Below are 14,334 nucleotides of genomic sequence, written 5' to 3'. Positions count from 1 at the left end.
ATCTTAGGAACTGCATCTGCAGGCATGTTTCTGGGAGCTCCACGGAACCAGAGAAGACACAGAGTCCACACAAACACCTAACCTGAGCTCAGGATTGACCTCATAATTCAACCTGTCCCAATGCAAGGCCCAACCCTCCTGGTAGTCTGACTTCTGTGCACTGATTTGCAAAGAAAATAATTTCACAGAGCTGTAATGTTTATGTGACAAATAAAGACTTGTTGTTTACCTTCTGCTCTATGTTTATGTTCTGTAAAGCTGCTTTGAGACAATGTCTATTGTAAAAGCGCTATACAAATAAACTTGAATTGAACTTCCTATTTATTATGCTTAAACAGCCAATACCACTTGAACAATAGCCTTTATTATAGATAAAGGTAATATACTAATATCTATCTGTCTATATATATATATATATATATATATATATATATATATATATATATATATATATATACATATATATAATACTAATATCTATATATATATATATATATATATATATATATATATATATATATATATATATATACTAATATCTATATCTATATATATATATATATATATATATATATATATATATATATATATATATATATATATATATATATATATTACTTTGTAGTATATAGTACATTAAGAGATAGATGTTGACCAAGGCAATGTCTAATTTGAACATTAATCTTGAATATACAGAGGCTTCTATGGATATAATAAAGATGACCAGAACTTTTTTATATGGAGTGGTAAAGGATTATCACCCTGCAATCATACTCCTTTGCCACTCCATATAAAAAAGTTCTAGATATTGCCATGAGTCCTGATTTTCACACTGTGTATTTAATCAACTTGCTCATAATTGCAGATTGTAAACTGAATTTGGTCTAGAATTTTAGAGTTGTTCTGTGTGTATGGAGTATGTAAAACCTTACACAGACTGTGTGTTATTTTGAGACAGCAATCTATACAAATTAGATTTGTCTTGTTGCAAAACGGTGGATTATGAATCTATTTGATGTACAGTGTATCACGGCATCATATTTAAGTCAATGTGAGTTAAGTGCATACAAGTGGAAAACCTTCCCCAGACATTTCAGGGCTGATGAAATATAGGAGAAACAAAATACAATAATGCAAATGTCAGGACTTCAAGCCTGGGGCCCGAGCAGTCACATTAGTGCTATGAGAATGTTTTCCAGCAAGAGCAGGCTTTCTGACTCAGCACCAGTGTGTGTGTGTGTCTGTGTGTGTGTGTCTCTGTGTGTATAATAGAGAGAGAGAGAGAGAGAGAGAGAGAGAGAGAGAGAGAGAGAGAGAGAGAGAGAGAGAGAGAGAGAGAGAGAGAGAGAGAAGATGTGACAGTCGAACAGTCATAACACTGGTTCTATCACTTATATAAATAAATTAAACACTGTATTTATTATTGCAGGACCGTTTCGTTTAAGGACAGTTTACTAGAAAAATAAAAAAATTTAGACAAGACCGCCATCTGCGGCTCATAACTGAGCACATAAATGTATATTTAGCAAAACACATATTATTACATTAATATTTACACCAGTTGTGTTTTGCCAATAAAGGCTCAATGAGAGCTTAATGTTAAGATCTTTCATATACCACATAAATGTTTTGTTTATGATTATTATATTATTAATTTAAGATTAGGATTTTATTTGAACACCTCAAATGCTTTGTGGAAATTTGGTTTCCAGTATTTCTGAAGGTCAAGCTTACCATATACATATCTTTTAATTTATTACAGTATGTGACTGTGCTCTTGCTAGCCAGATCTTGGTGATAACTGTGCAATAACTGTCTTGTCTGAGATGACCAGAGTGCTAGACTGGTGGTAGAATGGCATATAATGATGGCATCCTTCCAAACGTCGACCACATAATTTACTATTGTACTCATACACCCTCCTTGACTCTAGAAATATTCAGGGAATTTATAAGAAAGAGTTAGAAAACATGTTCCTTAATTGTTTTGGAGATGCGGAGGCATTAAAGTTTTAAAGATTTAAAGTATCTGTTGTGTTGATTTATGGACCTTCTACGTAAGAATGTAATATTACATCCATGAGCACAGAAAGAAATAGTTATTGTATGTCAGTTTTGTATGTTTATTGGCTAAAATGCTGTTAGTGTGAACCTAAAATAATATTTATCAGTGCACGCTAGATGTATAAATGATTTCCATTTATATTGTAACAAGCTCTTTATGAACAGTGTATAGTTTTAGGCTTTTTCCATATTATACTATTACACTGTTATACACTATAACAAAGTTTGCATCACATATGTTTGTTGAATGGTATGAAAAAAAATCTTCATTTTACCTTTAACGTTGGCATTTGGTATAATCTACACTTCCAGCAGTAGATTAGAAAAAAATAGATTTAGAAGCAAATTTGTAGAACAAAGATGTCAGGAAGACTAAAGAATATTACAACAGAGCAAACAGAAAAGCTTTTTAGCTGAAAAATTTTGGAGGCAGATATATATACAGGCAAAGGTTTTATAGGGGACAAGCTATTGGATTTAAGAATCATTATCTTCTGTGGACTACATTACATAAAATACTATATTTTGTTGTAAGGGTGTGTAAACTTTTGTCCTGTACAGTATATATGCATATATAATATAGAAAACATTAACTACAATATAGAATTAGTTACATATAACAAAGTGTTAGTTAATTATATTAATGTAGCAAGAATTAAATAGTGTTCTCACAGTTCCACTTTGACATACTGTATATTCATGTGCAGTTACTATTCATTAGAGAAATACTTGCAGGAGCATGTACTTAAGCAGGCGAAGAAAACATCACAGAGCAAAGACAAATCACACATACTAGTCACCTGTTTTGAAAGGTATTCTTCTGATTCTGGGCTGAAAATACACACACATAAAAAGATCAGCTCTTAATCATGAGCTGTATGACATAGATTTCAGTTCAGCCTTTTGTAGAGTAAAGCCTGACATTCTTTCTTTTCTACTTCCTCTATTGGTATTTCTAGCATGTTTCATGGATTGGTTATCATACCACACCTATATAACCATGGTAAAACATAAATACTCTGCAGCTCCTTCACACCATCACACCCTTTTCACCATATATATAAGTCCCTCTATATTCTGCTGTTCACATTTTTTCTTGTTACTTTTTTCTTGCTGAAATGACTTTTCCCCCCTGCTACACTTGTTAGAAAACACCATAGTGGATAATAGGTACAGGTTTTACAGCAGGGGTGAATGCAAACCTTTCTACAATACTTATAGGCTTTACTCTTTTTTATATAGTTAAATTTAACTTTTTTTTTCAAACTATATTGATTTTCCCCAACTTAATTATTAGATCCACAGCACTTGTAAATTCAAGAGAGATGAATATTTATGCAAGCACTGCATGCTTCTCTGTAGGAAACTAATTCAGCAATAGTGCTTACAAATGCTATGGTTTGCTGTAGTTCATTCTTTATTAGCATTTCTCCAGCACATAAAAAATTCTGTTGCTTTAAACCTTGACCTACACCAAGAGCTCCATTCACTAATTACTCTCACTGCCTGTTTCAGACTGAGTCAAAGTACCTTTAATTTCTCACATTTGTACATGACTTCACCCTGTCTTATCTCCCAAAACTCTTGCAATTTCTGCTCACCTTTTTTTTAAAGGTCTACTTTCCTTGGCTTTTGAGGCTTGAATGTTTTAAAACCTTCAGTGGTTGTGGTAAAAAGATAGTTCTACAAATCCTAAAGATGGCTTGAGAAAAAACCTTGCCATAGATCTTATAACAATCATACTAACCCAGAGGAGCCCTATAAAAGCTGATAGAAATCTTCAGGCAGATCCTGCCAGCAAGTGGTATGAATTGTTTATTGTATGAGCCAGTGTTGTTACATTTTAGAAATAAAACCTAAAATTTATAGTATACTATTTATGGATCACTGAGACAGACTCCAAGAAAGTATGTTATAAAAGCACATCATACTGTTGGAGTATCACTTGACTGTTTTTGGTCCAAAAAAGACAGAGTACATAAATTAAGTGTGTAGAGAGTCACAGGCCTGTGCAGGACAGAGTGAAACTGTGGACAGTTGTCTTTAAGCGCTTATCTACTGGAACTACTAGGTTTGTGCTACTGAGTCCACACACCGGGGGCTGATCATTAACGTCTGTGATATTCATAACAAGTTGAAAGTGGACAAACAAAGATGAGCTCATTGTATTGAACATTATTTACTCATTAATATCACACTCATTGGACACTTACTGTGGTTGTGAACCCGTGCCTTGATGGAATTTCTATCTAACATTATAATGATTAGGAAAAGCACCTCTATGTATAGGGTCCAAGTGGGAAATAATCCTTAGTCCTCCTGCTCCTCCACCGATCACTACAGAGTATAGCAATACATTTGGAGACAAATCTGTATCAGTGGCATTGACCAAGCCAACCACAACACTACCTGAAATGAAAAATTGATATGTCAACTTTGGGCAAAATGTCATAAAAAGGTTGCCGCCACACATTTTCCACATTAATAGGAACACCTGTACACTTGCACATTCATGCATTTATCTAATCAGCCAAGCATATGGTTATGCCAGTGCAACTCTGTGACATTCTTTGCAGCATTAGTCATTGGTACCAGATGGGCTGATTTGAATATTTCAGAAATAACCTCCTGGGAATTTCACAAACAACAGTTTCTAGAGTTTATATATTATGTGATTGGATAACTCAGAAGATGGGCATGTGTTTCTACACCAATACAAACTGAACAGTTAGTCATTTTATCCATTTTTGCTCCCACCAGTTGGCTTGTTATGGTTAAAACAATGTTATTGGCTAAACTGCAGACCTGGCTAACCTCATTAACCTAGCCAACCTCTGGTTGTCAGCAAAGCAAATAAGTAGGATGTCATTAATGTCTTAAACAGTAACCATTTTGTTGAGCTGAGCAGTGGTGGTTCATTTAGACTGCAGCTGTGCACTATGAATGTAGAACTGTCTCTGAGTGGTTGCAATTTTGCCAATACAGAGTCTACATGCAAAGAGACACAAGGATTTTAAAAAAATGAGAAGTGCGAAATAATGAGAAAGAGAGAAGCACACTGCTTTACAATGAACAGAGATCAGAAAATATTTACATGCAGTTAGAGGGCTATTTTTATCATAGGCAGCTGGTTGATAAATTAAGCTTGGCAGAGACTTCTCCACTATGCAGAGGAATGAGGCTAAAACAGAGATATTTTATTATCACAAGCACACCACAATGACCTTTTTATAATCAGACTACACACATGCCAATCAGCAAAAAACACCCATACTTTCATTCAAGAAAACTGGGGGCTCATACTGTACTGGGCCTGTACTGTTGCCCACTACAAGAATGTAGAACGTAGAGATTAGATGGACTCTCAAATTCAAGTTACGTTAAACAATTAGTACTGAAAATAAGCTAGTCTAACTGAAATGCTCTGAATAAATCACATTGTTTCACACATATTCCTTAACAATTAATCTTGTAGGCTGTTCTGAAAATAATCACCCCGATTTTTAACACATTTTTATTCATTTATTTATAAGATGTAGAATATAATGGAAGGATTTATCTTAAAGGCAAATTAGATGTATTTCAACGATATAATAATAGGAGTCTCACCAGATGCCAGCCATACAGCAAGAAAAAGATCTCACAAATTTATGTCCAACATCAATATATATGCAATAAGCCTGACCCAACAATGCAGAAGAGCTGAAGGCCAATATCAGAGCAACCTGGGCTCTCATAACACCTGAGCAGTGCCACAGACTGATGGACTCCATGCTACGCCGCATTGCTGCAGAAATTCAGGCAAAAGGAGTCCCAACTAAGTATTGAGTGCTGTACATGCTTATATTTTTCATGTTCATACTTTTCAGTTCACCCAGATTTCTAAAAATCCTTTCTTTGTATTGGTCTTGAGTAATATTCTAATTTTCTGAGATATTGAATTTGGGATTTTCCTTATAATCATCAAAATTAAAATAAACAAACCTTTGAAATATATCAGTCTGTGTGTAATAAATGCATATAATATACAAGTTCCACTTTTTGAATGGAATCAGTGAAATAAATCAACTTTTTTGATGATATTCTAATTATATGACCAGTATGCTTGTGTGAATGCCTGTATGGAAAGAGAGAAAGGATTTTGAGGGTATATGAATTTGAACCGAATATATTCCAAATAAATTACACAAATACGAGGTAATCAATTTAGCAGCAACTAAAGTAATCCATAAGCGCTATGTCCACATACTTCGCCCTAATACTGTTTATATATTTTGTATAGTAAACTAATACGCCACCTATAAACGTGGACGAATGCTCTGTCGCTTGTTGATGACGTAACCAGGAACTTGAACCAGAACACGCGTTACAACTGGAGCTGTAAACACTGAAGCGTGCCTTGGATGCCGGTGAGGTTATTGAAATTCATTCTTTGCTGTCTAATAAAGACAGTTTTTTTGTTGTATTATGTCAAACTGTTCGAAGGTTACATGTTTGAAGATGGTAAATATTTAGCTGCCAACCGGCTACAGTCATAAAGCCACTTGTTAGTGTACAATTTTCAGTCCCACTTTTCCCTGCTTGTCACTGTAAACACTATAGGACCACAGCTGATCGGATCTAATGATTGATGGTCTAGTGATTACCGAAGGGGTAAAAACAGTACATAATAACATATAAGTAACCATGAAATGCACCTGCATGTTAAGTTTACCTACTACGCTACGCTACACTATACTATACTACACTATCATACACAACGCTATACTATAATACACTACACTATAATACACTATCCTGTAATACACTACACTTCACTACACTGTACCATACTACACTATAATACACTATACTACACAACACTACTACACTATACTATAATACACTATACTATACTACACTACACAACACTATACTGTACTATAATACACTACACTATAATACACAAAACTATACTATACTACACTACACTATAATACACTACGGGTTGGCACTCCGTCCAGGGTGTATCCTGCCTTGATGCCTGATGACGCCTGGGATAGGCACAGGCTCCCCGTGATCCGAGAAGTTCGGATAAGCGGTAGAAAATGAATGAATGAATGAATGAATAATACACTACACTATACTATAATACACTACACTATACTACACTATTCTATACTATAATACACTACACTATAATACACTATACTATACTATCCTGTAATACACTACACTTCACTACACTGTACCATACTACACTATAATACACTATACTACACAACACTACTACACTATACTATAATACACTACACAACACTATACTACACTATACTGTACTATAATGCACTACACTATACTATAATACACTAAACTATACTATACTACACTACACAATACTACACTATAATACACTACACAACACTATACTGCACTACACTATAATACACTACACTGTACCATACTACACTATACCATACTACACTATAATACACAACACTATACTATAATACACTATATATACTATAATACACTACACTGTACCATAGTACACTATAATGCACTACACTATTCTATAATACACTACACTATACTACATTACACTATCCTACACTACAGATGGTGAAGACAAGTTTTTTTTAAAAAATTTTTATGTATGTACATTGGAGGACCAGCCCAACTTATCATTCACGTGAATGCCTATATATTTGTAGGTGTAGGTGTAATCACCCTGGAGGAGATTTAATTTTGTAAAAATGTTGCAGTCTCTCTTTTCCTAGAATTGAAGGCTCTAACATACCCCACCACATCATCTGTTAGATAACAATTTCCAAACAAATTCAATTTCCTTTTGTTTCACATCCATTGTAAATTCAAAATCAAATTCAAATGGTGATGCAACAAAAGTTCCTGTGTAGGTTACAACATTGCTACTTTCATCCATTAGATCCATGAAAACCTCTTTCAGTGACTGTATAAATCGTATGGTCCTGTTTAACAGGTTAATCTTCAAGCATTGGGGTCAGTGATTGTGACTGTAATGTGCTGAGTTCAGCTTTTTTTTTATTGTCAGGGCTTGAGGAAGGTAACATCATGGCATCCTCACTGGGTAAACTGGGATTCAACAATAAGATGATTTTAGCACCCATGGTGAGGGTAGGAACTCTACCTATGAGACTTTTGGCATTGGACTATGGTGCAGATATCGTCTACTGTGAGGTCAGTTTTAAATCTGTTTTATACAAATGATTAATTATTAAAAGTATTGGGGTATTTAAAACACACGTTTTATGTTCTACTACTACATTTTAGCATGTGCATTAAAATTGTGTATCCTGGTATCACTTGATTTTCTTGTATGAACAATTTGTATTTTTGTATTTTTGTTAAAGGAACTGATTGATCTCAAAATGGTTCAGTGTGATAGGGTTGTGAATCGTGAGTCCTTCGCTAATTTGCTCATTTTCTCATTTTTGCATACAAAGATATTTTTAAGAAATACTTTTTTATTTTGTAATGTGAAGAAAATGGAGTTTGTGTCCTTTCTCTTTTTCTTTGGTAGATGTCTTGGAGACTGTGGACTTTATAGCACCAGATGAAAGGGTTATGTTCCGCACCTGTAATAAAGAGAAAGACCACGTTGTCTTTCAGATGGTTAGTCTTGGGAATTTCTTTATAATGGATCTGTGCCAAAGATCAAATAAAGTTCAAATAAAGTTTAATTTCTCATGTGTTTGTCTTCTGCACTCAGGGAACAGCTGATCCAGAGAGAGCACTGGCAGTAGCCAAACTTGTGTGAGTTGCATTAAAGTGTTCTTATTCTTTGTATAAAAATCTTCTAGTTTTTCCTTTTAGGAACTACTAGATAACGTAATATCTTATTCCTGAACAGTGAGCATGATGTGGCTGCTATTGATGTGAATATGGGATGTCCAAAGGAATACTCTACCAAGGTGTGAACTACATGACAAATCCACCCATCCACCAGTCCTCTTTGAGAGGATTTTGTTCTTTGTTTCTTATGTTCAGGTTTTGCTGTCCGCATTGTGTTATATGTGGAAAGCATTATTTGGACTGGATTGTATTAGTGTGATATGTTTATATAATAATGGCTAACTGTGGTGCCTCATGCAGGGCGGAATGGGATCTGCGTTACTTTCTGACCCTGACAAGATTGAGGCTGTAAGTATTTAGCAGGTACAGTGCAAAACACAGCTAGTGGCCCTTAAATTCTAATGAGTTTTTTGTTTTTTTTATAAATCAGTTTCCCCAGGATTAAAGCAAAATCAAGCAAAGACTGATATTTTATGGAGCTTGCAATTTTGCAAAAATTAAAGTCAATTTTTAACAAATTTGGGCCAAGCCATATTGTGTGACATTACAATGCACATTTAGCTGAAGCTGTTGTCAATTTGGCTATCATCGAAAGTAATTACATATGTGTAGTAGAAGAATCCAGTGCTCGCAATTTTGCCAATCCAAATACTTTTGCAAGAAATGCACAAAAAATCATAACAACTGTAAAATATCTAAAATAATTTTTACCATCTTTGTTGTTTTTGTTCAGATTCTGACCAGACTAGTGCGGGGAATTTCAAAACCAGTGACCTGCAAAATCCGAATCCTTTCCACTGTAAGTGATAATGAGCATTACTCACTTGCTTTAGAATACATGTATTGATACAGGAATGATTTGTCTTTTAATGTTGTGAACACAGTCATGTGTACAATCCTTTGTAGATCCTTTTCACAAGGCACTGAAACTCTGATGTACAGCACTATGTGCAAAAATCAGAGAAGAAAAGCTGATTTGTTTAAAAACCCTTCTCTTTCAGCTGTTTTACAGTCACAAGCTACATAGTTAAAAGCAGTCTAGCATCTTACACATTGGTGAAAATTACATTACCACAGGGAAGGATTCGCTTGCTCAGAGGAATCATTAATGATTCTGTATTACACATTAGATGGCCAAAAGAATGTGGACACCAGACCTATATGGACATCCAGTTCCAGATTTTGTTCCTCTTTGCTCTTACCTCAATTATTCTAGGAAGACGTCTAGGAAGATATCGGATCAAGGGAGAAAGTTTGGGGTGCATTTAGAAATTTTATTTCATCCCAAAGGTGTTCAGTGGGAGTTCAGAGCTCTGTGTACTCTAACTAGCAAACCATGTGTTTGTGTTTACCTTAGTTCTACTGTAGGGAAATTGTAATGCTGCAGCAGACAATGACATTCTGCTCAGTTGTGTGCTTTTTAATTTCCAGCCTAGTGGGTAATGTGTTGGTGTACCTATCGGAAGGTTGTGAGTTTGAATTTCATATTCATCATCTTCATCCCTTAACCCTCAGTTGCTCAGTTATATAAAAGATAAAATTTAAGTCGCTCTAGATAAATTCATCTGCTAAATGTAGGAAATTGGTCAGGGGTCCACATACTTTTGTCTATATAGAATATTTAAAAGTGAAATGAATAACTCACTGAAATGAATAAACTACAAATGTCACTGTTTGTACTAATCACTTCCACTGCTTTATCAGTTGGAGGAAACAGTGAGTTTGGTGAAAAGAATTGAAAAAACAGGTGTAGCAGCAATAGCAGTGCACGGCAGGTATGACATTTTTTGATACAGCTTTTGTTTTACATTGTACTTACATTGTATGTGTAAATTGCATGAAGGTGTGTTTAGGGCTGCTCAGTCGTTGTATCTCTGTTCCTAAGGATGAAAGAGGAGAGACCAAGGCATGCCGTCCACTGTGATTACATTCGAGCTGTAGCTGAAAATGTGTCTGTTCCAGTGATCGCAAAGTGAGTATCTTCTCATGTTTACACCTTCTGAGATTTGGATTACATTAGTACTGTTAACTGTTTTTTTTTTATCTGTGTTAGAACAGTTGATTGAGAAATCTGAATAGATTTCTTCTCTTTTTGAGTGTGGTTGAGTGTGGTTGTGTGATTCTGAGCTTGAATGTGAAGTGAAACAGAAGCTAGCATATGACCCAACTTTCTTCTTCTCACCTTCTCAGCATACACCTATGTTAACATTCTCTCTACATCTGTTTTTTTTTTTTTTTATCTATGTAGTGGTGGCTCTCTTGATCCCATAAAAACATATGATGATATTGAGCAATTTCGAGAGTCTACAGGAGCATCCTCTGTCATGTTAGCTCGGGCTGCCATGTGGAACCCTTCTATATTTCGCTGCCAGGGAATGGTGTCTGTAGATGAGGTTATGGAAGAATATGTCAAATATGTGAGTACCAAGCCTTTTAAATTGCTTAAATAAATGTTTTTGTAAACGTTCTTATTGTTTGTTTTGCACATGTTCATGCTTCAGCTATAGTATTGTAAAGATCTTTTGCACAATAGTGTGTGTTGTTTTTGTCTTCAGGCTGTTCGCTATGACAACAACACATTCAACACTAAATACTGCCTGTGCCAGATGTTAAGGGATAGGGTGGAATCGCCAATGGGCAAACAACTTCATGCAGCACAGACCAATAAAGAAATCTGGTAAAGTATTTAATAAAAAAATGCAGATGTTTTATAGGAGGAAATGCAGCTCAGCTCCATAAAGGGGCCCACAGTGTTTAACAAGATTCTAAAAGTTACTTCTGGCAAGAAACTTTCAACACTATAAGTATATAGTGTACAATCTGCTCCAAAAGGTATTGAAGTATTTTTTTTTCATATACGTTTGAAGACAGTTTGGTTTGAGATCAAAATATGAATATGAGATGATTGATTAAAATTTTAGTTTACATTTCTTGCCATTTACAGCAAGCTGTGCTAAACACCTTAGAACATGGAACCTTTGGTGGCATAAGGTGTTTACTGACTTAGGAAATCAAAAATATATATCCTTGTATTATCATATACATTTCATTCTTGGATTTTATTTACTTTATCTTGTCACTTAGTTCTAGTTTTCATTATTTTTTCCCATTATCTCCCCCCCCCCCATCTTCTGCAATTGCATTATTCAAGCTTTGAGGAGCTTTAATTCTGACTTTATTTTTAATTATTTATTGAATTCTTTTTGCACTTTGTTAATTGCAATATCATTAGTGGCTTTGTGTGTGTTGGTGACGTGCAGTGAGGTGTTTGGAATGAGTGATTTCTATAAGAAAGCCCAGGATGAATTGGAGGTCCGCAAAAAAGCCCTTGATGCCAACAGCAGCAGTCTTCCAGACCAGCCTGTACTGGACGGCGATGTCATCACTATGGCTATCAAGTTTGAAAGGTTGATTTCCAAATATTAAAAATGTTGCTAGTTAAGTATAATAAATTTACACTGTAAAATATTTCAAAAGTCAGTATATCTGGTTGGTCTTTAAGCAAAGACACTTTCCAAATATAAGTACAGTATATGTAAATCATTATATGAAGAGTTTACATTGCAACAAAATGCATGTGTGCACCAGGAGAGAGTATCCCCCTCAGATCACCCCAAAGATGTACTTGTTAGAATGGAGCAGGAAGGAAAAGCTGGAGCAGCCTTTGTATAAAACGGTGAGACTCAAACCCCAAAATCCCAACATTCTCTGAATCTTTATTTAACCACAGCAAGTAAAACCCCACACAATAGCTGCACACTGGAATTACACATTCAAAAATTTTCATAACTTCTCCTTTTTCAGGAGCAACGTGCCCAAGACAGATGTTTTCAGTCTACAGTAATAGTGGCAAATAAAAAGTATAGGTCCACACTATGGTTAGTGCTTTATTAGTAGTAGTAGTAATAGTTGTAGTTGCTTTTATTATGAGAGATTCAAACTGTAATTTGTGTTAGTTATTTTTTTTTTTTCCCCTTTCAGGGAGAAGTCAAAGAAATTTGCTGAACAAGCTGCTGCTATTGTGTGTTTGCGCACTCTCGGTGTACCCGAGGGTCGTATTGGAGAGGGCTACTCAGGACTGGTAAACAAGAGAAAAAGGGAAGAGAAAAAAAGCACCATTTCAGAGGACAACAACATTACAGACTTAGCACACAGGAAGAGACGGCTCACTGAGCCATCGCAAAAAGAGGAACAAGTATCAAATGACAGTCTGGTAGTAGTGAATGGCTCCTGTGGTCAGACTGTGTCTTGGCCATGATTAGATGACCATTGCTCACATTATGGACTCTCAACAAGGAGTGAGTCTGCTGCTGTGTGGCTGCATTTTATTTGCAGTGGTGCACCACAACATATCTGAATCGTACAGAGACTATTGGAGACTATTGTATAAATGTTTTAAGTTCTATTTCTCATTATGTTTATATGCAGCACATGCTCTTATTATAATGCACACCTACTTAACCTGCACAATCTGAGCAGCCCAGATACCCGGTAATGCTACAACCTTTTAATTGTCACTATTATTATAATAAAATAAACCAACCGCAGAATATCTGGTCAGCCATGGCTCTATGGTGGTCCCTATACATTGATGGATGGATGTAAGAGGACTGACAAATTGCTCACAGAAAAATGAAAAGAAATCTACAGTATGTAATGTCACCTTTTTGGGAGTTGCACCCCTTAATGTGGCAATTAAGTTATTTTTTTGAATACATGTGGTGACATTTAGGTAATATTGTTGGGAAGGGTTTCTTAATACAGGTCTTAGTGCTAACTGGGTGAGTTAGAGGAGAGAAGCAGCAAAAAGTGCAGAGTATTAGTACTAGGATTGAGAAACCCTGTTCTAGTCGGTATGGATAATGTCCCAATGTACCTCATCGAATCCTGATATAAGTGTAGAATCACTGGCACAGACCACAAGGAGGCTTTTACCTGTTGACCACACATCTAGTATGTGGTATAAACCAAAAACCTGCAAATTATGCATTTTTTCATCTATTACATGTTTCTTGGGCTTACCTGAGGCCTTAATGGACCGGTTGTTGGGTGGCTGTTTATTATTTAATCTCCGATTACTTGAATTAAAACATGTTAAATGTATAATGTGATAAATGTGGTGTTGTTGTTTTTTTATCTTTAATTGACTTGCACATCACAAAATTTCTGAAGTATTAGACTGTATTGTGTGTTTTTTCAATGTAGTATGATGCAAACTTTACAGCATATAAGAATGCTTTTCACTGATGTACCAGTGTTTAAAGAGCGTTAATACAGAAACCTTGACCAACTAAGTAATATGTTCTCAGCACTTTGAACGATGTAGAATAAGAGGACTGACAAACAGTGCTGTAAATTCACGAGTTAAATAAAGTTATGGCTTTACTTTTCACTTTTACTGTATGATGAGGAGGGGTTTTTTCATGCTCAGTTGTTTTGCACTTCCCCTTATATCTGT

At 35.3% G+C, this 14,334-nt stretch overlaps 1 protein-coding gene across 1 annotated transcript; it reads left to right on the top strand.

Annotated features, from left to right (window-relative positions):
* Positions 1–6,315: 6,315 nt before the first annotated feature.
* dus2 (dihydrouridine synthase 2) lies at positions 6,316–14,268 on the top strand. Its single transcript, XM_027173209.2, has 16 exons — positions 6,316–6,472; positions 8,116–8,261; positions 8,435–8,480; positions 8,605–8,696; positions 8,794–8,837; positions 8,935–8,995; positions 9,177–9,224; positions 9,610–9,675; positions 10,581–10,651; positions 10,762–10,848; positions 11,125–11,293; positions 11,432–11,553; positions 12,137–12,283; positions 12,465–12,552; positions 12,681–12,754; positions 12,858–14,268. Exons 2-16 carry the CDS (start codon positions 8,136–8,138, stop codon positions 13,132–13,134), a joined length of 1,518 nt encoding a protein of 505 aa, XP_027029010.1. The 5' UTR covers positions 6,316–6,472; positions 8,116–8,135; the 3' UTR covers positions 13,135–14,268.
* The last annotated feature ends 66 nt before the right edge of the window (positions 14,269–14,334 follow it).

Source organism: Tachysurus fulvidraco, chromosome 10 (genome assembly GCF_022655615.1).
Source record: "Tachysurus fulvidraco isolate hzauxx_2018 chromosome 10, HZAU_PFXX_2.0, whole genome shotgun sequence".
NCBI classification, from domain to species: Eukaryota; Metazoa; Chordata; class Actinopteri; order Siluriformes; family Bagridae; genus Tachysurus; species Tachysurus fulvidraco.
The sequence above is the reverse complement of the archived record's forward strand: the minus strand, read 5'-3'. Positions and strand labels throughout refer to the sequence as shown.

Excerpts from the sequence above, each read along its gene's own strand:
- dus2 (XM_027173209.2), top strand. The coding sequence starts at position 8,136 with ATGGCATCCTCACTGGGTAAACTGGGATTCAACAATAAGATGATTTTA. Across the intron at positions 8,262-8,434 it reads CAGATATCGTCTACTGTGAG|GAACTGATTGATCTCAAAAT; the intron begins GTCAGTTTTAAA and ends TTTTTGTTAAAG. Across the intron at positions 8,481-8,604 it reads GTGTGATAGGGTTGTGAATC|ATGTCTTGGAGACTGTGGAC; the intron begins GTGAGTCCTTCG and ends TTTCTTTGGTAG.